Genomic DNA, 25,819 nt, shown 5'->3' on the forward strand with positions numbered 1-25,819 from the left:
CTTGATAGGTGCCCAGCCCTGTGGCAGCCCTGAGTTCTGTGCCTTTGTATATGGGATGTAGATCCACCCAGCTCCCCTCCTGGGCTCCATTTCCCTGTCAGGGAAGGGAGGGGCTGGCCCTGGATTATCTCAAAGGGTCCTGTGCTGTCCATTTGTGGATTTGTAACCGCTCTCTCCTCGCTTTCATTCTTCATTCTTCTCTGTTCCACCCTTCTTTCTTCTCCATATTTACTTTAACCCTGGCAAGTTTTTTCTCTGACCCCTATCCTCTCTCCCTAAAGACTCAAGGACCAGTCTTGTGTGACAGGAAAGTTACAGTGGACCGAGCTCAACTTTGGACAGGATCGTGCTGGCCCTTCTGCCTCTCTAGGGGAACCACAGCTTCTTTGTGGGGCTTAGCATCCTGGGTCCAGGGGCTGGAGCCTCTAAACCTCCCTCAGGGATTTCTTTCTGGATATTCTTTGCAGTGACGTGGACACTGTGCTGTCTCGGGCCAATGCCACGGAATTTGGCTTGGCCTCTGGTGTCTTCACCAGGGACATCAACAAGGCCCTGTATGTCAGCGACAAGCTTCAGGCAGGCACAGTGTTCATCAACACTTATAACAAGACCGATGTGGCCGCTCCCTTCGGGGGCTTCAAACAGTCTGGATTCGGCAAGGATCTGGGTGAGTTCATTCTGCCTGCAAGGCTGCTTTAATTCATTCATTCATTCAACAAATATTTGTTAAAGCCCACTCTGCCAGGCACGGTTCCCAGGTGCTAGTGGTGCAGTGTTAAAGAAGACAGCTGTCAGTGTGCCTTTTTACAAGGAGAGACAAGCAATAGTCAAATCAGTGAACAGATGCTTCTAGAGAGAGCAGTGCAGAAAACCAAACCAAGTGATCTGGGAAAAGAGACTGGGAGGATGAGTTGAGTAGTGGCTGGAGGGGCCTCTCCAAGAGGTGACAACTGAGCTGAGCCCTGGGTGATGAGAACGAGTTAGCCATATAGAGCTGGGAAAGGGCTCCTGGCAGAGGGCACCACACAGGTCCCAAGGGGAGCAGAGGAGGCTGCAGCAGATGGAGCACACTGGGGAAGGGAAGGACTGGTAGGAGCAGAGGAGGCTGGGGAAGTGGGGGGCTAGGTCATGGAAGGCCCTAGGGGCCACGGTCAGGGACTTAGAGGTCACCCCAGGTGATAGGAAGCCGTGGCAGCTGATTGGCCCCAGGAATGGATAAGCAGTGTGAATGCCCCCAGCAACAGAGGCCACAGCAGCAGGGGGTCACGAGGTGCACAGACCAGGGTGCACACCTGCCTGGTGCTGTTTGCCAAGCAGAGCTCTGCTCCAGCATTCCTCCTTCTTAGGCTGCTCCATGACTGAGGCCCCACCCTGACCTCCCTGTCCTGCTACCTTGGAAGTCACGCCAGCTGAGGCTGGTCCCCCACAGCTCTCATGGCCAAGTCTGGCAAGGGCATCGAGGTCTGGGGAGGGGCACGTCCTGCCTCTTGGAAGCCTTGGTGTCTCTCTTCAGACCTCCTGTGACAGCTCAGGAACCTCAGGAAGGTTCAGGCTGAGGCTGGGGCCAAAGGGGAGTCACAACGTCATTTCCTTCCTCCCATCTTTCAAACTCTGCAGAAAACCCCAACGGTCCTGCGAAATGAACAGATGAACCCTGACACCACACCAACACCTGTGCACACAATGCCCATACAGAAATGTACACATGCCCACACACATGTGCCACAGAGACATGGCTCACACATATGCCTGATCCACACCACCCAGGCCCTCACACACCCATGTACACACTGGACACTTTGGCTTCTTCTGCTCTGTCCACCTCCTTCTCCTGCCTCCGCCCAGACCACTTCTCTGGCATCCACTATGGGAATCCATGGGCCCATGGTCATCCAGAAAAGGCTGCAGCTGCCAAGCCCCAAGGACCTGACCCCTGTCACTCATGACTCCCCAAGCCCCCATGCTCTCTCCCCCCTCCAGTCCCCTGTGTCCTGCAGAGAGCCAGCAGCCTCCTTGGAATGGAGCCCACCTGGGACAGGCCCGGAGACCCCAGGGGGAGCATGATGGCTGGCAGTAGCATTTGGGAATCATTCATAGATCCAGCCTCAGCTGCAGCTGGGGGAAGAGTCAAGGCTGGGGGAGGATGTGTTAGGGCTGGGAAAGTGTTAGAGCTGGGGGTGGGGGGCAGGACTGGGGGGAAGTACCAGGGCTGAGGGGAGGTGCCAGGGCTGGGGGAAGTTGCCAGGGCTGAGGGGGAGGTACTAGTGGTGGGGGGGAGGTACCAGGGCTGGGAGGTAGATGCCAGGGCTAGGGGTAGGAGTCAGTGGTGGGGTAAGTCTCAATGGTGGGGTTAGGTGCCAGGGCTATCATGTAGGTGCCAAGCTGGGGTGTGAGATGTCAGGGTTGGGGGTGAGGTGTCAGGGCTGGGGGTACCAGGGCTGGGGGGTAAGTGCCAGCAATGGAGAGTAGGTACCAGGGCTGGCGGTTAGATGCCAGAGCTGGGAGTGATGTACCAGGGCTTAAGGATAGATACCAGCGCTGGAGAGGATGTGTCAGGGCCGGGGGGGGGGTAGGTGCCAGGTGGCCCACAGTCCCCAGCCATCTGCCCAGTGCGCAACCACATGTCCCAGCTGAGTTCTGGGGCCTCGGGAGCCCTGTGAGGGTGCCTTTTCATATCACAGCTTGATCTGGAATTAGCTGGCAGGGAGCAGGGGGCAGAGGCTGAAGGGGAGAGAAGCTTGGGCTGGCCTGAGCATTAGGGGGACACCAGGCCCCTGACTCCCCTCTGGTTGATGGGCTGCCCCCATCTGGAAGGATTTGGTTGGGGCTGAGGAAATGTCTGGGGTGGTTCCCTAGTTGGTGTCCCAGCTCCACCCTTATCAGCAGTGATGGCCTGGGTGAGGCCTCCCAGGCCTCAGGTTCTCATCTGTGAGTGGGGTTGAGCACTAGTGAGGCAATCTGTGTGCAGCACCCAGAACAATGCATGGCTCATAGCGGGGGTGCTGTCATGGTGATGGTCTCAATGGTATGCTGTCTTGCAGGAGAGGCGGCCCTCAATGAATACCTGAGGATCAAGACGGTCACCTTTGAGTACTGAAGAAAGATCTCCATCTGAGAAAGTAGCCCCACCTCAATGAGTCTGCCTCCTCCTCCTCCTCCACAGCCTGACCTGCCTTCTCTAGGAAAAGCCCTGGGCCACTTCCTTGGGACCAGATGGCCTTCTCGCCTATACCTGGGTGCCCAGCACTGCCCCTGAGGCACACGGGAACCTCCTACCTCCACACCCTCCCATCTTCCCATCATAGGACACCCTCACATCCAGTCAGAAGCCACCCTGGCTAGGTGAGGAATGGCCCAGATTAGTGAAGGTACTGGCCACGGCAGCCTGTATCTGTCGCTCTCCCTCTGCCCTGGGGCCAATGAGGTCCAGGCCCACCAGTGACGTTGCTTGGCCTTAGAGAGCCAGGGTTCCCGGGGAGACACAGAGTCAGAAATGGTGTGTGCCAGCTCAGACCTCCAGAAAGCAGCCTCTGAGATGATGCTGGGGTGCAGGGGTCTGTAGGGGAGCACCTATGAAACTTCAAGGGGAAGGAAGCAGGAGAGCAGGGAAAACCTTGGTGGTAAAGCAGTTCACAACCCCTGCCCTCCAGAAGCCCTTGAGCAAAGGTGACCCATTGAAATCATGCCCACAGGCAGAATCACCAGACCCTGCACCTCTGCCAGAGGCTGTGACCCCAAGGGCACATGGACTGGAGGCTTCCAGGGAGCTGCACTCTCATAGCTGGGCAGGAACTCTTCCCCAGGAAGAACCGAGCAGTACCCCTGGCACCAGGCGGCAAGAAGGGGTAAAGGCCTGCCTGCCACACCCTCAGGAGCTCTCTGGCTGAGGCTGAGCAGGACAAGGGTAGGGCCAGGGAGATACCAGCCTTCCATGACAGGCAGCCACATTGGGCCACAACAGTGGGAACAGGTAAAGCTGGATGTGGCCACCACAGAGGTGGGCCTGTCTGCACCAACGGCAAGCTTCCTGCAAATCAGAGTCCTGGCAGGCCCTGCAGCCACCACTCAGGGAGCACTGGGTCCTGCCACTTTCACCAGGCCTTTGGTCCAGGCTGCCAGCTTCAGACCAGCCATGCCTTTGTTCTTGGCCAGGTGTCTTCTGTGTTTTCCTATGGATTTCCCTCAGATGCTGGTGCCTTAGTGTCTTCTCCGGTGCGGGTCTCTGCTCCTTCCTGTGTCCTCTCACCCTTCCTAAGGCACCCCCCATGCATGGGTCCTCCCACACCCTGCAGCCCGACTCACCTGCTGCTGCCTAAGTTTCCCCTGCATTTTGGGGTCCCCCTGCTTGGCTCTCCCCCTTCCCACAGCTCTCCTGAAGGCCCTTCTCCTTCTCATGTCTGTGGCCCTACTTTGCTTGTACCACCCCTGTCCGGAAGCATCCTCTGTCTCCCCCACATGGCAAATCCTATCCCTCAAGGGCTTCAACCTCAGAGTTCCCCACTATTTCAGGGTCCCCAGGGCTCTCTCTTTCTGTCATCCTGGGAAACGGACTCACTGCTGGTCTCCTCTCAAGCCTTAGCTGCTGCCAGTCTAGTGGAGATGGCTACCCTATGGGCACTCTGCTCCCATCCCCACCGTTGCACCTCATGGCTATCCCACCCTGACTGTGAATGGGCCAAGTTCTCGATGCCCCAAGTACAGCTGTGACCAGGCCGCAACTTTTAACAAAACCTTCTCAAAGGTCCAGGAAAAACTTAGAACTCCTACTACACGTGGCCGGTCTCAAGCCCTGAAGCCCAGATCACATCCAGGTTCCTTAGAAGACAATTCTTTCACCTATTTTCTCTCCTGCTTCCACATGGCAGGCACCAGCTCCCCATCCCCCTAGCAGTATTCCTAGTGTGTTCAGTCCCAATTCTTGTTGCCCACAGCAGAGAAAAAAATACATTCTTCTTTTCACCTTAGAGCCCCTGTGCTCTATCGCAGATTGACCTTCCACCATGGTGACCGATGGTGGAGATGACCACCTCTTCAATAGGAAACTTTCTCCTATCTGTAGGGGGATAGACTCCCCTTAAAGCAGTGTGGTCACATCAGAACATGCTAGGCCAGCATCACCCATTTCCCCAAGATCAAGTGGTTTGGTCTTTAACAGCCCCAGGATCAGAGCACCAACAGTGCAGAGTGGGTTAATTTAGCCTGGTGTAGTGGTCAAAGCACTCAGCTGCTAACCCAAAGATTGGCAGTTGGAATTCACCTGCTGCTCCCTGGGAGAAAGATGTGGCAGTCTGCTATTCCATAAAGATTTACAGCACTGGAAACCTTATGGGGCAGTTCTACTCTGTCCTATAGGGTTGCTATGAGTCGGAATCAACTTGAAGGTAAAGGGTTGGGAGGCTAGCTTCTTTTCATGGTGCTCCCACCACAAGGTGAAGAGCCTATATGATGTCTTTGAGTGTCAGCCCTGGCTTCCCTGTAAACAACTGTTCATGGCAGAAAAGTAGGCAGCAACTCAAACACAGGGCCATCTAAGCCCCAATAAAGCCAAAAAAGGTTTTTCTCCCTCTCTTTAGACATACACACAAAGAGCTTGGTTTTACCCAGGGGATCCATTACAACTGAACTTGAGACATCTTACTTAGGTGTACAAAACTGGACTCCTGGCTTTCTCTCTCCCCACTTGAAGAATTATCTGCAAAGTATAAAGTAAGGAGCACAGACTACTAGTTATCTCCCAATTTTCATTTTTGTGTCCCCTTCGTTCTTAAATCATGTTGTTGTTAGGTGCTGTTGAGTCAATTTTGACTCATCATAACCCCTTGTGACATAGTAGAGCTGTCCCATAGGGTTTTTTTTTTGGCTGTAATCTTTAAGGAAGCAGATTGCTAGTTCTTTCTCTTGTGGAGCACCTGGATGGGTTCGAATTGCTAACTTTTTGTTTAGGGCCTGAATGCTTAACCACTGTGCCATCAGGGCACCTTTCTTAAGTCATACAACCCCCACATTTTCCCTGGGCACTAAATTTCCCAGCTTATTTTGCAGTGAGGTATGGTCATGTGACCAAGTCAGTGGAAGTGCGTGGGAAAGACACGTGCAACTTTTGAGACAATCTCTTTAAAGGGGGGATCACACTGTCATGCTCCCCTTTTTTCTCCCCTTGGGCTGGCTGGAATCCGAGCTGACAGATATGGTGGGAGCCTTTTCTAACCATGCAGACGAGGGAACACTCGGGGTAAGAAAGCAACACACAGAGAGGAAGCTCATCGCCCACATCATGGAGTTGTATAGCAACTCACCATCAGGCTATTCTACAAGAGAAATAAACTTGTATCACTGTCTTTTTTGTAAGTTTTAAATGCATTTATAATATCTTATCATGCTAACAAAAGAGTTTAAGGCAGTTTACAAGTATAATAAGCAAAATTAAAATATGGGGGAGTGAATAGTGGCAAAGAAGAATAAGGTAGATAAGATCAGGAGTGGATTGGTACCCAAACTGCATGCTATGAAATTTTATACCCTTCTAAAGCTGGACCACAATTTAGCTCAGAGCTCTCTAGCAGCCAAGAGTGAGAGAGAAACCTGATCAGCGACCTAATTCACAATGTCAATATGATAGAAGCAAACCAGCATTTCTGGAGGACAACTGTTCCTAGTAGAGACAGATTTGTCTTAGCGGTCCTTATTAAAAACAGTTTATGGGGTAATGACCACTGTCTTACACTACCTCATAGCAGAATGGGAAATTGCACACAGCTGTTTCTTATGACCTTCCCCCAGCATGGGCTGATGACACAGTAAACCACAATCAGTACAAGCTGTTATAATGGAGTGTGAAGTGTGAGTGTGTGTAGTGGGGACAGACGCATGCTGTGGTCCAGGCCTGTAGCACTCTGCAGATCTGCCTTATCCAAATGTGATGAGATGGAGAACACAGAACTTACCAGAAGCCCTTTAGCAGGAGCCTTGTCTTTCTTCAGAAGAAATGTCCTGATGTGGTAAAATTGGGCTCGGTGGGGATGTTCAGTACCAAAAAAAGATGGTTACAGAATTGCTCTACGTAATAAAGGGAGGAGGAATTCAAAGTCTGTATAGGAGGGAGATGGCGAAAGGATGGCGTGGGATCTGGTGCTAGGGGGAAAGAGGAGAGAGGGAAACTCAGTGGCCAAGTGTTCCAGGTCTCCTTGCTCTAAGAAAGTATAGAATGTTGACAGTGACCATGGCACAGGGAAGACAGCTCTGGGGAATCTTGTGTCAGCACTTGGATGTTCTTCACTGGAAATGACACATTACTTCTGCTTCCAACCAATTGGCCCAGTCTAGTAGTTCACCCAATCACAGGGCGCTAAAAAACCTAGTCTTCCATGTGCCTAGAAGGAGGGAAAAGAGAATATCAATGGCAGCAATTATGACTACCCCAACAAAGGCTCTCAGCTCTGATCAGGAAAGTTTTTTTTTTTTCTTTAATTACTAAGAAACAGGTCATTTCCATACCTGTGGTGTGCCCTGGAGCATAGAAAATGATGGAAAGCTTTCTAATTCTTTCTACAAAACTACACAGTTACAGCTCTAGTGCCAAACTTGACAAACGCTGCACAAAACCAAAACTATAGATCAGACACAAAAATGGCAAGGTAAGGAATCGGTAGCTACATTCTCAGTAAGAGGAGGGACATCTTTGTCTGATATCACCACTATTTCTTAACTGTATCAGAGGTTTTGGCCAATGTTCTAGAGCAGGGAATAAGTACAAGCATCGCAAAAGCAGGGACCAAATTATCATTATTTGCAGAAAATATCAAGACGTACATAGATACCCTGGTGATAAGGCTGCAGAATAATTGTATCTCAAAATCTTTCTAAAAAGCCATTTGTCAATAAGAATCAAGAGCATTTGATCCAGAAATAGTACTTCTAAGTTTTTTCCTAAGGAATTAATTAAGAGTGGGGACTGTAGGGTCGCTATGCGTCAGAATCGACTCAGTGGCAATGGGTTTGGTTTGGCTTGGGAATTGTAGGAGTCATCAGTGCTGCTCATCAATACCTGGTTCTGCACTTGATGGTCCTTTTGTGGTTGGGTGGGACCACATGACCAATTCTAGCCAACGAGGTGTGAGGGGAAGTGAAATACAGCTCTTCAGGGTTAAGGCATTTAATTGCTGGAGCAGGATCCTTTTCCTCTCCATCACGGTAAGCAGCCATCTTTGGGAAGACACTGCTCCGCCAGCCTGGGACCCTGTCTGGCGACAATGAGTAGAGCCCCCTGCTAACCCACACTGAGTATGTGATAGGAGCAAGAAGTACATCACTATTGTTAAAAAGCTGCTGAGATTTCAGGGTTGTTTGTTGACACAGTTTATCTGACTGTTACAGTGGCCATACAGCTCTTGTGGATTGAGACAGTGGCCGCAACAACAGGCTCAAGCATAACAACGATTTTAAAGATGGCGCAGGACTGGGCAGTGTTTTGTTCTGTTGTGTACTGGGTCGCTATGAATCGGAACTGACTCAGCGGCACCTAACAACAGCAATAACAATAGGCGTAATTTATAATATTAAAATTTTCGAACAAACAAAATATCAAACAGTAAAGAAAGAGATAAATCAATAATTCTCCACTCTCTCCATTCCAATATCTTCGTTTCATGACAAATACTTTATATTACCCTGTTTATGTCCTCTAATGAAATTCGTAGATCATATTACCAACCTGTTACACATAATCTAAGTGAAATCAATATATTATGCTAACTTCAATACTTTAATATAAATAAGAAATAAAGGGCAGGAACTTTTAAATAAAACAACATGTACTTTGTTGTGGAAGCTCTGGGATCAACCCAGGCAGGCTGGCCCTGAAGCAGTTACTTGAACTCAAGCTTTCTCCTCAGTCACCATAGATCCAAGGACAGAGGTGAGGGCTTTTCAAGGCTGTGGTGGGGGAGCGTGTGCCTTTGGCCCTGCCCCACATTCAGGAATGGCTCTAAACAGAGACTCTGAAAGTCAACGCAAATGAGGTGGTGCAGGGAGTTGAGATGTGATTTTCAACCTAGAAGGAGAATGATGCACATTTTACATTTAAATCTCTGTTCTTTCCTTACAGCATACCCAATGATTTAATATTTTTAAAACATCTTGCACAATTACATCACGATATATCTTTAATCATTAATATGCTCCATGCAAATATTTAAAATATTCCACACATTTTGGTAAGCCATTTTGGCATTTTTGTTTTGTTTTGTTTTAATATACTGTTGTTGCTGTTGTTGGGTGCCACTGAGTTGGTTCCGACTCACAGCAACCTTATGTACAACAATACAAAACATTGCCTGGTCCTGCACCATCCTCACAATCGTTTTTATGCGTTGAACCCATTGCTGCAGCCACTCTGTTAATTATTATGAATATACTGTTAGCCTCAAAACATGGAAGTGGCCTAGCCTCCCCTGAATTTTGAGAGCCCCTGGGGAGAATGATCACATTTTACAGGTAAGGCAACTGAAGCTCTGCCTACTCACAGCTTTGTGTCGGTGGCTGACTCTAAATATCTTCCCCTTTTGCCAGCGGTTCCTCAAAGTGAAGTCAGCAAAACCTGCCAGATATATTTAGCTACGGGGTCAGTCATCTCAGTCACTTGAAGGCCTGTGGCCCTGTGGGGATTTCACAGCAGCCTGGGGTGTGCTGTGAATACGGGGACTGGGAGGCACTGTCTTGCTGGGTCACCAGCAACTGGGCGTGGACACTCATGCTGTTCATCTGTCCTTTGCGGAACAGCGCCTCCTACAGGCCCGGGCCTGGCCAGGTGGGCTCCTGGAAGCTGGACCAGTTGCTCCTGACATTCCTACCTGAGGGAGAACAAGACGCTTCACCGAGGCGCACCTGGGTTCCACACAGCTTTGCTGGCCCTCTACGTCCTGCTCACACTCTTTACAAAGAAAGAAGAGTCCGTCCCTTGCTATTATCATTAGGAAATCTGGGAGTGGAGAGAGGAAGTTTACCCACTGAGGCAGGGAAGTCCCTGGCCTTCCAAGCCCAGCACTGTTGGACCTTCACTGATAGGCAAGCCTTGGTTTTCTCATCAGAAAATGGGAATCGTAATGCCTGCTCTGCTTGCTTCCAGGCCTGTCATGATGAAATTATATCACAGATGTGAGCATGTATTTTTTTTTTTTTTTTTTTATATAAGGCCCTAGTAAAACACAAAGGAGTAGTTCCACTAAGCTCTTGGCTGTGCTCTTGCAAATTGCAGATGGGTTCTTAACGATATTGTTGTCCTCTTTCCCGGTACCTCTCAGCCAGGATGTGACCAGGAGGTGGTGGTCTGGGCCCAGGGAGGCCTGTTCCACTTCGAGGCCTGGATTTTCTCTACCTGCCTATGGTCTGCTAGCGCTCCTTGCAGTGCTCCAGGATGGGACCCACTGATGAGACAGTCAAACAATAGCAGCTGGCCACTCCTCGGCGTCCCTGTGTGCAAGAGTGAAGGCGTGATGGCAGCCTTTGTATTCCAGGTAAACAGGCTTGGGGTGAGCACCAAACAAGGGGGCAGTGCTGTCGGCAGGCCCTGTGTGACCTTGAAACATCTTTGGAGTTATCGGAGACCACATCGGCATGCCTTGGAATTTTGGTGTTTCATATGTAAATTTGATATTATAAATTTAATATCGAAAAGCATATAGTTCATAGCAGTTGTCTTTTTGTTTTTATTTTGCTGTTGTTGAGAATATGCACAGAACATATACCAATTCAACAATTTCTACATGCACAATTCAGTGACATTGATTATATTCTTTGAGTTGTGCAACCATTCTCACCCTCCTTTTCTGAGTTGTTCCTCCCCCATTAACATAAACCCACTGCCCCCTAAGGTTCCTATCTAACTTTTCAAGTTGCTGTTGTCAATTTGATCCCATATAGATAGTTCCTAAAAGAGCATAATGCTCAAGGCAGATTTTTTTTACTAATTAAGCTGAATTATTGTTTGGTTTTAAGAAGACTTTTGGGGATATTTCTGGTTTAAGGTTTAAAGATTATCCCAGGGCAATAATTTCAGGGGTTCATCCAACCTTCATGTCTTCAGGAAGTCTGGAATCCATGAGAATTTTAAATTGTGTTTTGCATTTTCCCCCTTTTGGTCAAGATTCTTCTGTGGAATCTTTGACCAAAATCTTCAGTAATAATAGCCAGGTATGTCTTACTCCCCTAGTACTGCTATAACAGAAATACCACAAGTGGATGGCTTTAACAAAAAGAAGTTTATTGTCTCACAGTCAAGCAGGCTACAAGTCCAAATTCAGGGCGCTGGGTTCAGGGGTCAAAAGGACGCGCTCTGCTCCCAGTGCTGCTTTCTTGGTGGTATAAGGTCCCCAACTCTCTGCTTGCTTCCTTTTTGTTTTATCTCTTGAGAGATAAAAGGTGGTGCAGGCCACACCCCAGGGAAACTCCCTTTACCTTGGATCACAGAGGTAACCTGAGTAAGGGTGGTGTTACAATCCCATCATAATCCTCTCAACATAAAATTACAATCACAAAATTGAGGACAACCACACAATACTGGGAATCATGGCCTAACCAAGTTGATACACACATTTTTGGGGAACATAATTCAATACATGACAGAGTACCATCTAGTTCTTCTGGTCTCATGGCAAAGGAGGTAGTTGTTCATGGAGGCAATTAGCCATGCATTCCATCTCCTACTCCTACTTCTGACTCTCCTTCTTCCTCTGTTGCTCCAGGCGAATAAAGACCAAATGCTGTGCTTTGGATGCCCACTTGCAAGCTTTTAAGACCCCAGGCACTATGCATGGATCTAGGAGGTAGAACAGAAGCACTAAACATAATATTAGGACAATTATCTGGGATGTCCCATGAAGCTCTATCGTATTGATTAAGGGTAGGATTTCACAATTGATTATTTTAATTGCTGTCAATAAGTTGTACACCTGTCAGAAGCTGAACTGGCAAAAGTTGTGTGAAAGATATATTTACAATGACAAAAAATGTAGATACTTCCAAATTCATTCTATGAAGACAGCATAGCACTGATACCAAAACCAGGCAAAGACACCACAAAAAAAAAATTTACCTAATGCAATGCATCTTTTGATTTCTTGACTGCTGCTTCCATGGCTGTTGATTGTGGATCCAAGTAAAATGAAATCCTTGACAACTTCAATCCTTTCTCCATTTATCATGATGTTGCTCACTGGTCCAGTTGTGAGGACTTTCGTTTTCTTTATGTTGAGGTGCAAGCCATACTGAAGGCTGTGGACTTTAGAGAGGCTGAAAACATTTCCCTTGAGAACAGGAACGAGACAAGGATATCCTTTATTGCTACTCCTAATTAACATTGTGCTGGAAGTCCTAGCTAGAGCAATAATGCAAGAAAAAGAAATGAAGGGCAACTAAATTGTCAAGGAAAAAGTAAAACTATCCTTATTCGCAGATGATATGACACTATACACAGAGAACCCTAAAGACTCCACAAGGTAACTACTGGAACTAATAGAAAGATTCAGCAGAGCGGCAGGATACAAGATAAACATACAAAAATCAGTTGTATTGCTATACATCACTAAAGAGAACTATGAAAAGGAAATCAGGAAAGTAATACCATTTATAATAGCCCCTAAAAAATAAAATACTTAGGAATAAATCTAACCAGGGACATAAAAGGCCTATACAAAGAAAACTACAAAACATTTATGGAAAAGCATACCATTCTCATGGATAGGTAGATTCAACATTGTGAAAATGTCAATGCTACCCAAAGCAATCTACAAATACAATGCAATCCTGATCTGAATACGAACAGCATTCTTTAACAAGACGGAAAAACTTATCAGTAACTTTACATGGAAAGGAAACAGGTCCTGGATAAGTAAGGCATTATTGAAGAAAAAGAACAAAGTAGGAGGCCTTGCACTACTTGACTTCAGAACCTACTACACAGCTACGGTAGTCAAAACAGCCTGGTAAAACTAAATAAACCTATAAAGAAGAGAGTGAAGAGGTAATGGAAAAACTCCCAGCAACAACAACAAAAAGCCCTGGCCCTGAGTTCACTGGAGAATTTTACCAAACTTTTAGAGAAGAGTTAACACCAGTACTACTAAAGGTATTTCAGAGCATAGAAAAGAATGGAACACTCCCGAACTCACACTATAAAGCCAGCATAACCCTGATGCCAAAACCAAGTAAAGACACCACAAAAAAATAAAATTACAGACCAATATCCCTCATGAACATAAATGCAAAAATCTTCAACACAATTCTAGCCAACAGAATTCAACAACATACCAAAAAAAAATTCACCATGACCAAGTGGGATTCATACCAGGTATGCAAGGACAGTTCAACATTAGAAAAACAATCAATGTAATCCATCACATAAATAAAACAACAGATAAGAACCACATGATCAATTTTCTGCATCAATTGATGCCGAAAAGCATTTGACAAAGTCCAAAACCCATTCATGATAAAAACTCTCAGCGAAATAGGAATAGAAGGGAAATTCTTCAGCATAATAAAGGGCATTTATACAAGGCCAACAGCCAACATCACCCTAAATGGAGAGAGTCTGAAAGCATTCCCCTTGAGAACAGGAAACAGACAAGGATGCCCTTTATCACCACTCTTATTCAACATTGTCCTGGAGTTCCTGGTCAAAGCAATACAGCAAGTAAAACAAATAAAAAGCATCCAAATTGGTAAGGAAGAAGTAAAAGTATCCCTATTTGCAGATGATATGATTTTATGCACAGAAAACTCCAAAGAATCCACAAGAAAACTACTGGAACTAATAGAAGACTTCAGCAAAGTATCAGGATACAAGACAAATGTACAAAATTCAGTTGGATTCCTCTACACCAACAAAAAGAACTTCGAAGAGGAAATCACCAAATCAATACCATTTACAATAGTCCCTTAGGAGATAAAATTGTTATTGTTGTTAGGTGCCTTCAAGTCAGTTCTGACTCATGGCGACACTACGCACTACAGAAGGAAACACTGCCCGGTCCTGTGCCATCCTCACAATTTTTGCTATGTTTGAGCCCATTGTTGCAGCCACTGTGTCAATCCATCTCATTGAGGATCTTCCTCTTTTTTGCTGACCCTCTACTTTATCAAGCATGATGTCCTTCTCCAGGTACTAATCCCTCCTGATAACATGTCCAAAGTATGTGAGACAAAGTCTCGCCATCCTTGCTTCTAAGAGACGTTCTGGTTGTACTTTTTCCAAGACAGATTTGTTCGTCCTTTTGGCAGTCCATGGTATACTCAATATTCTTTGCCAACACCACGATTCAAAGGCATCAATTCTTCTTTGGTATTTCTTATTCATTGTCCAGTTTTTGAATGCGTATGAGGTGACTGAAAACACCACGGCTTGGGCCAAGTGCACCTTAGTCCTCAAGATGACATCTTTGCTTTTTTAACACTTTAAAGAGATCTCTTGCAGCCAATTTATCCGATGCAACACGTCGTTTGACTTCTTGACTGCTGCTTCCGTGGATGTTGATTGTGGATCTAAGTAAAATGAAATCCTTGGTAACATCAATCTTTTCTCCATTTATCATGAGGTTGCTTATTGATCCAGTTGTGAGGATTTTTGTTTTCTTTATGTTGAGGTGTAATCCATACTGAAGGGCATGGTCTTTGATCTTCAGCAGTAAGTGCTTCAAGTCCTCTTCACTTTCAGCAGGCAAGGTTGTGCCATCTGCATAATGCAGGTTGTTAATGAGTCTCCCTCCAATCTTGATGCCCTCTTCTTCATATAGTCCAGCTTCTTGGGTTATCTGCTCAGCATACAGATTAAATAGGTATGGTGAAAGGATACAACCCGATGAACACCTTTCCTGACTTTAAACTACACAGTGTCCCCTTGTTCTCGTCAATTAACTGCCTCTTGATCCATGTACAGATTCCTCCTGAGTACAATTAAGTGTTCTGGAATTCCCATTCTTGGCAGTGTTATCCATGATTAGTTATGATCCACACAGTTGAATGCCTTTGCATAGTCAATAAAACTCAGGTAAACATCTTTCTGGTATTCTTGGCTTTCAGCCAGGATCCATCTGACATCAGCAGTGATATCCCTGGTTCCACATTCTCTTCTAAACCTGGCTTAAATTTCCGGTAGTTCCCTGTTGATGTACTGCTGCAGCCGCTTTTGAATGATATTCAGCAAAATTTTGTTTGCATGTGATATTAATGATACCAAACCCAGTGCCATCGAGTTGATTCTGACTCATAGCGACCCTATAGGACAGAGTAGAACTGCCCCATAGAGTTTCCAAGGAGCGCTTGGCGGATTCGAACTGCCGACGCTTTGGTTAGCAGCTGTAGTACTTAACCACTACGCCATTAGGATATTAATGATATTATTCAATATTTCCACATCTGGTTAGATCACCTTTCTTGGGAATAGGCATAAATATGGATCTCTTCCAGTCTGTTGGCCCGGTAACTGTCTTCCAAATTTCTTGGCATAGACAAGTGAGCACTTCCAGCACTGCATCCATTTGTTGAAATATCTCAACTGTTATTTTGTCAATTCCCGGAGCCTTGTTTTTTGCCAATGCCTTTTTTTTTTTTCAGTACAGGTTGGACTTCTTCCTTCAGTACCATTGGTTCCTGATCATATGTTACCTCCTGAAACGGTTAAATGTCAACCAGCGCTTTTTGGTATAGTGACTCCGTGTATTCTTTCCATCTTCTTTTGATCCTTCCTGTGTTGTTTAATATTTTCCCTGTAGAATCCTTCACTATTGCAACTTGAGGCTTGAATTTTTCTTCAGTTCTTTCAGCTTGAGAAATGCTAAGTGTGTTCTTCCTTTTGGTTTTTTATCTCCAGTTCTTTGCACATGTCATAATATTTTACTTTGTCTTCTTGAGCTACCCTTTGACGTCTTCTGTTCGGCTCTTTTACATCATCATTTCTTCCTTTTGCTTTAGCTATTCAACCTTCAAGAGCAAGTTTCAGAGTCTCTTCTGACATCTATTTTGGTCTTTTCTTTCTCTCTTGTCTTTTTAATGACTTCTTGCTTTCTTCATGTATGATGTCCTTGATGTCATTCCACAACTCGTCTGGCCTTTGGTCTTTAGTGTTCAACACGTCAAATCTATTCTTGAGATGGTCTCTAAATTCAGGTGGGATATACTCAAGGTCGTACTTTGGCTCTTGTGGACTTGTTCTAATTTTCTTTAGTTTCAACTTGAACTTGCATATGAGTAATTGATGGTCTGATCCAAAGTCGGCCCTGCCTTGTTCTGACTCATGTTCATTGCAGCATTTTTACAATAGCAAAAAGACATAAACAACTTAAGTGTTCACCAACAGATGAATGGATAAAAAAACTATGGTACACATACACAATGGAATAATACACAAGGAAAAAGAACAATGATGAATCTGCAAAACATCTCACAACATGGATTAATCTGGAGGGCATTATGCTGAGCGAAATAAATCAATCACAAAAGGACAAATACTGTATGAGACCACTATTCTAAAAACACGTGAAAATGTTTCCACACACAAGGAAACAATCTTTGTCAAGGAAGGGGATGGGTAGGGAGGGAAAAACACTAACTAGATAGTAAGTGGTAACTTGGGTGAGGAGTAGGATGGTACATAATACTGGGGAAGTCAGCATAACTTGACCAAGGCAAAGTCATAGAAGCTTCACAGACACATCCAAATGGTCTGAGAGACCGAGTTACTGGGCCGAAAGCTGGGGACCATGCTCTTGGGGGACATCTAACTTAAATGGCATAGCATAGTCTATAAAGAAAATGTTCTATTATCTGACTGTGGTGAGTAGCAACGGCAATATTAAAAGCCTTTGAGCAGCCATCTAAGATACATCTACTGATTCCATCCCGCTAGAGCAAAGGAGAATGAAAAAGACAAAAGACACGAGGAAAAGATTAGTCCAAAGGACTAATGTACCACAACTACTACAACCTCCACCAAACTGAGCTCAGAACAACTGGATGGTGCCTGGTTGTCACCACCAACGGCTCTAGCAGGGATCAGAATAGAGGGCCCTGGACAGAGCTGGAGAAAAATGTAGAGCAAAATTTTAATTCACACACACACAAAAAAGACCAGGCTTGCTGACAGAGACTGGAGAAACCCTGAGAGTATGGTCCCCGGACACCCTTTTAACTCAGTACTGAAGTCACTCCTGAGGTTCACCCTTCAGCCAAAGACTAGACATGTCTATAGGGCCAACAGCAACAAGTGTGAGGGACGTGCTTCGTAGTTCAATCATGTATGCAAGACTAGTGGGCACGCCAGCCCAAAAGCAAAGACAGGAAGGCAGGAAAGAACAGGAAAACTGAACAAATGGAAACGGGGAACTGGAGTGACGAAGCGGAGAGTGTTGACACGTCAAGGGGTTGGCAAGCAATGTCACAAAACAATTTGTGTATTAACTGTTTAATGAGAAACTAATTTGCTATGTAAACTTTCACCTAAATCACACAAAAAAATCTGAAAAACAAAACAAAATGTAGCTGTTGAGGCTGCTTCTATACAACCAAATGCCTCAGGGATTTGGTTCCTTGCTTTGGAGGTTTAGGGTCATGGTAGTCATATTTTAAGTAGAACATTGGATTAACCAGAGCCTCTCCCTTTTTAAGTTCTCATTCATTCATTCAAGCATTCATTGATTCACCTATTGAAGAGAGGCATTGGTGTAGTGGAAACAGTCTGGTCTTTAGACCCTTAAGAGTTCGAATTACACTCCACCCCTCAGTGGCTCTGTGACTTATGGTGAGGTAAGTAACTCTTTAGAATCTCAGTTCCTCATACATATAAAGGGCCCACAAATATTCCCTCAGACAGTTGCCAGGAGGCAGAGCAGAAAGCACAGGGCCCAGCCCACAGTGGGTGCCTGAAAGTCACACTTTTTCTTTCAATCACCGCATTTATTCACTTATTCATGTGATCAGCGAATGCCTAAGGAATGTGGTGGAGGTCCCTGCCAGCACTCCACCCTTACTGCAGCCTTTCAGCTTCCAGGCACACCTGCCCAACCCCAGTCGCCAGGACTTGAAATGATTCCAGTGGGAGCTTTCTCTAGCTGTTGGGTCTTGCTTAGCCCGCGATGCTGGAAGGGCCAGGGAACTCATGTCTCCTGGCAGCAGCCCTCAACTAAAGGCTGAATGAAGGGTTAGTGGTAAACACCTGGCTCTCTTCCCCTTCAGGTGGGATCACTCCGCAGTGTGTTCTACACTGTCTGCCAGGGGTCCCCAGTGGGATTGGCTTCCAGTGCCCACAATGGCCATTTGCTTCATAATGAAGTTTATCAGCTCCTTCCCTTCCCTGTCTCACTTCCTCACCCCTCTAGCAGTGTTTTCTGGGATCACCTCCCAAACAAACTACAGTCAATCCTCATTATTCATGGATTCCATATTTGCAAATTTGCTTAAATTTATTTGCAGCCCCAAAATCTATACTCGCAGCTTTTTCTTGGTCATTCGTGGACGTGTGCAGGATGGTGAAAATCTGAGTCGTCCTGCGCGCACATTCTCAGCTGAGGTTGAACAAAGTGACTCTCTGCCTTCTTTCAGCTCTCATCCTGTAAGCCAGTGTCCTTTTCTTGGTCTATTTAGTGCCCAGTCTTTTGCATTTTTATGCTTTTTCTTGGTGACTTCAATGTTTAAAATGGCCCCCAAGCATAGTGCTGAAGTGCTGTATAGTGTTCCTAAGCACGAGAAGGCTGCAATGTGCCTTATGGTGAAAATACGTACACTACATAATTTTCATTCAGGCAAGAGTTATAATGCCGTTGGCCATGAGTTCAATTAATCAACATTACATATTAAATAACGTGTCTTCAAGCAGAAACATACTTAGAAAATATTTTGTATTGATCGGTTGACAATGTTGTACCCAGAAGGTCACAGGAGCAATGGTTTAGTATTTGCTATTTCAGTGTTCACAGGGACTTTATAGATCATAACCACCACAGATAACGAGACTCCACTGTACTTGTACTGGAATTCTTGTCTCAAGGGCTGCTTCGGGGACAAAAGATCTGGGGGGATAACCTAAAGCAAGTGTCTACCATGTGTTAGCTATGTGCTGGAGATGCAGAGGTGGTGGGACCGAGTCACTTCCTTGGGGTGTGCATAGTCAGAGGCAAAGAAATCTAAAATACCTATTCTAATATAGCAAAATGGTGGGAATTAAAAGTGTTACGGGAGTTGAGAGAAAGGATGCCGAAGGGGGTCTGTTTAAGACTTCTCAGAGGACAGTAATTTCGAACAAGGTCTTAAAGGAGGCACCGAAATGAGGGCGAGTCTCTGCGGACACCAGTGTGTGAGGAACCGAGCTCCCTGACAGGCCGTGGGCTCTGGATGGCTGGTTGACTTGTGACTTACTCTGTAGGGTCAGTCAGGAAGGGCCAAGGCCACGCCTGTCCACTCTGGGACAGGCCACCACACTCAGGGCAGATGAGGCTTGGTCAGCCAGTTGACCCCAAGGCCTCTGCCGGAGAGGGTGCCTGTGTTTCTCTGAGGAGCAGAAGGAGGTGTGAAGGGGCTGGGCTGACGCCTGGGTGGGTCTGGTGCACCAAGCTGAAGGCTATTTGGAAGAGACAGAGCCTGGCCAAAGCGCAGGATGGGTCTGCTATGCAGAATGACATTGGGAAGCCGGAGCAAACTGAGGAAAAGCATGGGCAGTGAGGCCCACCAGGATGCCCACTCGGCTTAGTGGACAGGCCCTTTCCCAATGGTCTGACCCGGACCCTGGAATCGTCCTTCCGCTAGTGATTTGTTTCATCGCGATTTCAATACTAACAATAAACAAGCTAGCAGCAAACGTTTATTGAGCTCTCACCATCTGTGAGGCACTGTGCTAAGGGCCTGACATGGACCGTCTCATGTAGTCCTCATTCCCATGATGTTATCCCCACTTTACAGAACTCTGCCGCGCAATGGCTTTCTCAAGGTCAGCTTGCCTAACACTTCACTCCCTAACACTGCATGAAACTTCATCATTTACAGGTGTCTTGTGTGTATATCGTATCTGTAGTTTACCTCCAAAAACTGCAGCTTAGAGAAGCAAAGTGACTAGCACAGTGGTTCTTTGCAAAAGCTGTCAGTGCTTAGCCTGCAGCCAGTCCTTTGTGCTCCTGGGACTGGCTAATGCCTACAGGTAAGGGGAGGGTTTTCAGGACTGGCACACACTGCCTGCCATTTCCCAAGGTTTCGTGGAATGGACCCCGTATCCAGGGGAGGATTATCCAAAAGGCAAGGCTTACTTTGCTTACCAGGTCATTTGCAGTGAACAATTTCACATTTTTTCACCACATCAAAGAGTCTGGCATGGCTGGCATCTGTCTGTCTCCCAACCCTATAGCATCTTCCTATAGAATCAAAGCCTCTTTTCAAATTTATAATCCCTGACAGGGGCAGATGACCCAGTAAGCCAGGTAAGTATGGGCTTACTTATGCTTACTTACTCATCTGTAGTGAACAATTTCACATCTTTGATGTGGTAAAACCCATGTAAAATTGTTCACTATAGATAATATAGTAAACAAGGTAAGCACAATGCTTACCTTGCCTATTGGATAATCCATCCCTGCCTGTATATGGGCATGGAGGTTCCATTCAGATCTTAGCTGAGGCTGCCCCTTATAGAGAGTTCCTACATTCTCCAAGGGCCATACCGCTCTATTATTGAGACCAACTGCTAGTTGCCCTTTATTATTTTTTTGTATTATTATTTATATACTTTTGCTGGTTTATTTATTTATTTTTTGCATTAGAGTTAAGAAAACGAAATGTTTCTTGTACCCATAACTCTGTTGAGACCAGACAGGCCCACCTCAAAATGTACAGAGCCCAGACCAAGGGTACAAATGGAGGCCCATGAACCATGTGTCTAAATGTTTTAAAATTATAAATTTTAAAATTTATAAATTATAAATCAAACCAACAAACTAACATACAGCTCATTCTATTCTCTTGCCTCCTTAACATCTTGGAAGGCCAGGTTCAAATTTAGAATTTTGAGGCTCCTTGGAGTTCCATGGGGCCGTGTGGGAAGAGACAGTCAGCGTCCCTCACCCTGTTCATCTTCATCTTCTGCGTGAGAGGCCCGCACACGCTCCAGAACCAGGCTCGAAGCTGGAGCATGGTCAAGAAAGATTAAGGCAGGGCAGCTGGCTCCCAGTGGATAGGACCCCTCATTCTGTGGGGAAGCTCAAGCTGGAGGAAGGCCAGAATGCAACCCCCTAAAGCCCAGGGGTTTCGGGAGGTATTAGGGCAAAGTTGGAACTAGATACAGATCAAGAAGGCTGTACACTTACAGAAAAACACGGTAAGGCACTTGTGTGTGTGTGTATGTTCCTTGGTGGTCCTTGTTGGAGCTGAATGTCTAGTATTCAAAGTTGTCTTTTGTTGAAATCATATAGTCCAGTGTTTCACTAAGTCCTGTTAGATACCTGGCCTGCATTTGCACCTAACTCTTTGGCCCTGCTCGGCTCTCCTCCATTCGGACCCAGGCTCTGGCCATGCGAGCAGGCTTCTAGCATAACCCTGGAGGTGGACTTTGCATGAGGTCTCCTGCTTCCAAAATCTCTCCCCATCTTTGGATTCTGGGCAGAACACACCAACTGTCAAAAGACATTTTTGAGTCAGTCATAGATAATTGAACTGACTGGGTCTCAGATTTGAATTGAAAGAATTTTTGTTAATTTTGTTAGGTATGATAATTCTTAAGAAAACAGACCTTATTGATTAGACAAACATACTGAAGCACTGAAAGATAAAATGATGCGTCTGCTGGGATGTGCTTTAAAATTGGGTAAGGAGGAAGAGTCTGTGTGTGGAGGGGGACAAGGGAAATACAAGTGAAAAAAAGAGTGACAAAAACTGGCTGATGGCGGGGTGGGGGGAGGCATTTTACTATTCTCTTTACTTTGTATACTAAAAACCCTTGGTGGCGTAGTGGTTAAGTGCTATGGCTGCTAACAAAAAAGGTTGGCAGTTCAAATCCACCAGGCACTCCTTGGAATTTCTATCAGGCTCTACTCTGTACTATAGGGTCACTATGAGTCAGAATTGGACAGGCAAAGGGTTTGGTTTTGTTTTGGTTTACTTTGTATGTTTGAACATTTCCATAACAAAAAGTTTAACAACAAATTCTCACCCAACACTCATCATGGAAACTATTAAGCACCAACTAATGCTTTTTTTTTTTAATGCCAGGCATCTGGGCATTAGGAATCTCTGGTCTTTACCATAACTCATAACCCATTGCCGTCGAGTCAATCGCAACTCATAGCGACCCTATAGGACAGAGTAGAACTGTCCCGTAGAGTTTCCAAGGAGCGCCTCGTGGATTTGAACTGCCGACCTTTTGGTTAGCAGCTGTAGCACTTAACCACTACAACACCAGGGTTTCCAACTTTACACAACTCCTTAAAGAAGGCATAGTTTCCTCCTTCATAAAATCGGCATGAGATCTTCTCCCAAAGGGTTGTTGTGAGAATTTAGTGCAACAACGGATGGAAGGAGCTAGCACGCGCTCAGTAAAGGCTCCTTGTATTGAGTCTCCAAACCCGTACCCGTGGCCGTCGAGTCCATTCCGACTCACAGCGACCCTATAGGACAAAGTAGAACTGCCCCAGTGGGGTTTTCCAAGAATCGGCTGATGGATTCCAATTGCCCACTTTTTGGCGGCCGAGCTCTTAACCACTGTGCCACCAGGGCCCCAACTGAGTCATAAAACCAAAAAACCAAACCCACTGCCGTCGAGTCGATTTCGACTCATAGCGACCCTACAGGACAGAGTAGAACTGCCCCACAGAGTTAAAGCCAAGTTAAATCTAGTCGGGAGATGCAATGTGACAGCGGCTGTCGCCTCCTACAAGGCTCCCAGCTCTTCTCCCTGAGGGTGGTGTCTGAGCTCCAGGTTTTCAGCTTACTCCGGGGTGGGACTGACTGACCTTCACATGGCACCGCCTCTCCCGTCCCCCTGGGTGCGGGCTCCGACCGCCCCTCTCCTCAGAGGTCTCTCTCTTCCGGGCACAGACCCCAGAAACGGCGGCGCGTGGCCAGCGGCCCTGAGGGAGCGGCGACTCCGCCCCAACGCCCTCGCCTGGCTCGGCGGGCTGGGACAGGGTACGGCGCGGGAGTCGGGGGTGGGACTAGGTGGGACGTCCCGGCCCCTTCCTGCTTCCTCCCAGAGCCCGCCGGGGCTGCCCCTGAGCGCCGCCTCCGCAGCCGCCCTCGGTCCTCGGCGCCGGAGCCCGAGGACCCGCCGGATCCCGCCTTCCCGGCTGGGACCAGACAGGATTCGGGTAAGCGCGACCCTTTCCGCCTGGATGGTGGGGGGCGCGCCGGGGCGGGCCTGGGGGTGGCCGGGATGGGGCAGGACCCGGGAGCGGCGGGGGCGCCCTGGAGGGAACCCGGGGTGGGGTCTGTACCGAGAGGGATTGGGGTGGCGGGGGGAGGGGGAGTAGAGCGGCAGAGTGGTGGAGTTCTGGGGAGGGGTCCGAGCCTGGGGGAGGGGTCCGAGGCTGGGGGAGGCGACGCGGCGGGCTGGCGGGAAGAATGGGGAGGCGGGGGGAAGTGGCCAGCGCAGAGGCTCGGGGAGGGGGGTGGCTGGCAGGGGGCGCTAGGGGCAAGGGGCGGGGTGGTGCCGGGGGTCTTTGGCTGGACGCACCCTAGCCTTTCATCTACCAGAGGAGCACGGACAGCCCTATGGACCCCCAAAAGGGACCCCCGCCCTTTAGGTAGCTCCAGGACTTGCTCTCCCAAACCAGGGTGTCTGGACTTAACTGACCTGCGCGTTCATCCCCTCCCTTACCTATTCATTTCAAAACCACCGCACACCAGGGCCACGGTTTATGTGTGGGTGTCACACACGTGACCTGTTCACCTCCTCTCTCCCTTACGGTCTGCCTGTAGCCCCTCATCACCCCAAGGAACATTCGCTGCCGTAGATGGAGGTCCCTGCAAATCCGTGCCGCGGGCTCAGCAAACTTGCTCAGGGGGTGAACTTAGGAGAAAGCCTCCAGTGAAAAAACCTACTGGGATGCAAGTAGGGGGTCCTTATCAGAGTCCCACACATCCCGCCAGCCAGGAGAGACCTGGGATAAACTAAAGAAAACCAAACCCGTTGCCGTGGAGTCATTTCTAACGCATAAAACATAGGGACCCATTAAAATTGAATCCCCTATGGAAGTCTTCCAAACCAGGGCTCTCAAATTGTGGTTCTGGTACAGCAGCGTCTGCATGCCTGAGACCTTGCTAGAAATGCAGGTTCCCCGTCTCACCCAAACCTACTGAATCAGACACGATAACTAGTCGTCCTGGTGATTTGCATGCAGGCTATAGGTTAAGGAACCCTATTCTAAAACATGGGAGCATGAAGAGTCTGAACCGGGGGTGGGGACAGGTGAGGTGCCCTTTGAAGTAGTAATATGACTCCCACCTTAGAGATGAAGCAGTGGAGACTCAGAAATTGTAAGTAACTTTTCCAAGGTCACCCAGCAAGGAAGGGAGGAGCTGGAAGTCATGCCTCGGAATAGGAGTGACCCCTGTGGTGAGGAGGCCCAGACCTCTGAGGCCCCTGAGCAGAGACAAGTGTTTCCAGACTCTCAGCTTGCCCACCCCACTGCACAGTCGGGAACTGCCCTGCACCCCAGCTTTTGGGTGAGCACTGGTCTGTGTGAAGTGCTAGGGACAAGGACAGACCCAGTGTGTAAGGACGGAGCAGGGAGGACCTACCTCACCCTTGACTACTGGCCGTGTGCCTGGGCACATGTCCAGCCTTCCCTGTTGGTCCCTCATCAGTTTTATGGGGATGGACGCTCCTGCCAGGGACCTGGCATTCCAGCTGGCTCTGGCTGGTGGCCCAAGGTGGACCAGGGTCCATCCTGTTGTCCTGCCCAGCCCCTCTCGAGCCTGGGTGTGAGGGAGGGTCTCCGGGCATACCACTCTAGAGCAGGTTCTCAACCTCGGAACTGTTGGGCATTTGGGGGCTGGAGAAGTTTTTGTAGTGGGAGGTGGAGGGGTGGGCTGTCCCCTAGCACCCCCTCCCGGCTGTGAGAATCAAAAGTGTCTCCAGACGTTGCCAAATGTCCTCAGAGAGAAGGTAGCCCCAGTTGAGAAGACTGCTCCAGAGGTAACGCTTTCAGTGTTCAGCCTGTCTCCTCCCTGTGGGTTAAGGCTTTCCTTCGTCCACAGCCCACACTTGCCAGAGGAAGACCCTCCAGCTGGTGCTTTTCTTCAGAGGCTTGGCTTGCTCATTTGTACTGATGTTTAATGATACAGGTATGAACACATCCTCCTTATAAGCCACTCAGTGTTACAGCGAAGTGGACGGTGCCTTTGACCACTGTCCACTGGGATGTAAGATCCCTGCTGACCTAGTGGCTGGACCTCTGTCCCAGGGACTCCCCTCCCTCTCCAGAGGTCACCCCTGGCAGACCTTTTCCTCTGGGTTTGCTTACGTGTCTCCTGAAGGTGGGCCATAGGACAGAATTGTTGGGGCCATCCTGAAGTGCTCTCCTCACTCAGCGATTTCTCTTGGGGACACAGTGCCCCACCTCATTCCTTTGTCTGGATCACAGTGTGGACAGCAGCAGAGCTAAGCACTGGGTGTTCCCATTTGCCGCCCCGTGCCAGGCAAAGCAGCTGTGGAAGCTCGTGGGCCTGCTCCGTGTGCACATGTGCGTGTCATCACACAGCCACTGCCTTGTGGGGGCTTTTAGAGACTGGGTCATCAATGGAGGCATCCAGCCACATGCCCACAAGACGTGTGAGGCACATTTCTCTCTGCCTT

General features: G+C 47.7%; 3 protein-coding genes across 10 annotated transcripts in view; 2 read left to right on the forward strand and 1 right to left on the reverse strand.

Moving 5' to 3' along the window:
• The window catches only part of ALDH1L1 (aldehyde dehydrogenase 1 family member L1), a 79,238-nt gene extending 68,614 nt beyond the window's left edge, over nt 1–10,624 (forward strand). For 2 of the 5 annotated variants that reach the window (XM_049861811.1, XM_049861812.1), the window contains 2 exons: nt 468–667; nt 3,042–9,751. In XM_049861811.1, the coding sequence (XP_049717768.1) occupies nt 468–667; nt 3,042–3,097 (256 nt within the window). In that variant the 3' untranslated portion in view covers nt 3,098–9,751. The other 3 variants (XR_007514387.1, XR_007514386.1, XM_049861813.1) reach the window with 3 other exon arrangements.
• Nucleotides 10,625–11,058: 434 nt separating this feature from the next.
• On the reverse strand, nt 11,059–23,827 carry LOC126064395 (protein ALEX-like). Its single transcript, XM_049863421.1, has 5 exons — nt 23,816–23,827; nt 23,243–23,647; nt 22,977–23,177; nt 12,089–12,299; nt 11,059–11,812 (listed from the first exon to the last, which is right to left on the reverse strand). Exons 1-5 carry the CDS (start codon nt 23,825–23,827, stop codon nt 11,703–11,705), a joined length of 939 nt encoding a protein of 312 aa, XP_049719378.1. The 3' UTR covers nt 11,059–11,702.
• Nucleotides 23,065–25,819, forward strand: part of SLC41A3 (solute carrier family 41 member 3) — a 78,183-nt gene continuing 75,428 nt past the window's right edge. For 2 of the 4 annotated variants that reach the window (XM_049861817.1, XM_049861815.1), the window contains exon 1: nt 23,082–23,330. The gene's annotated coding sequence lies outside the window, so the exon portion shown is untranslated. Of the gene's footprint in view, nt 23,331–25,819 lie in introns of all 4 variants that reach the window. The other 2 variants (XM_049861818.1, XM_049861814.1) reach the window with 2 other exon arrangements.

The sequence above is a fragment of the Elephas maximus genome, chromosome 20 (assembly GCF_024166365.1).
Source record: "Elephas maximus indicus isolate mEleMax1 chromosome 20, mEleMax1 primary haplotype, whole genome shotgun sequence".
In the NCBI taxonomy this organism is placed as follows: domain Eukaryota; kingdom Metazoa; phylum Chordata; class Mammalia; order Proboscidea; family Elephantidae; genus Elephas; species Elephas maximus.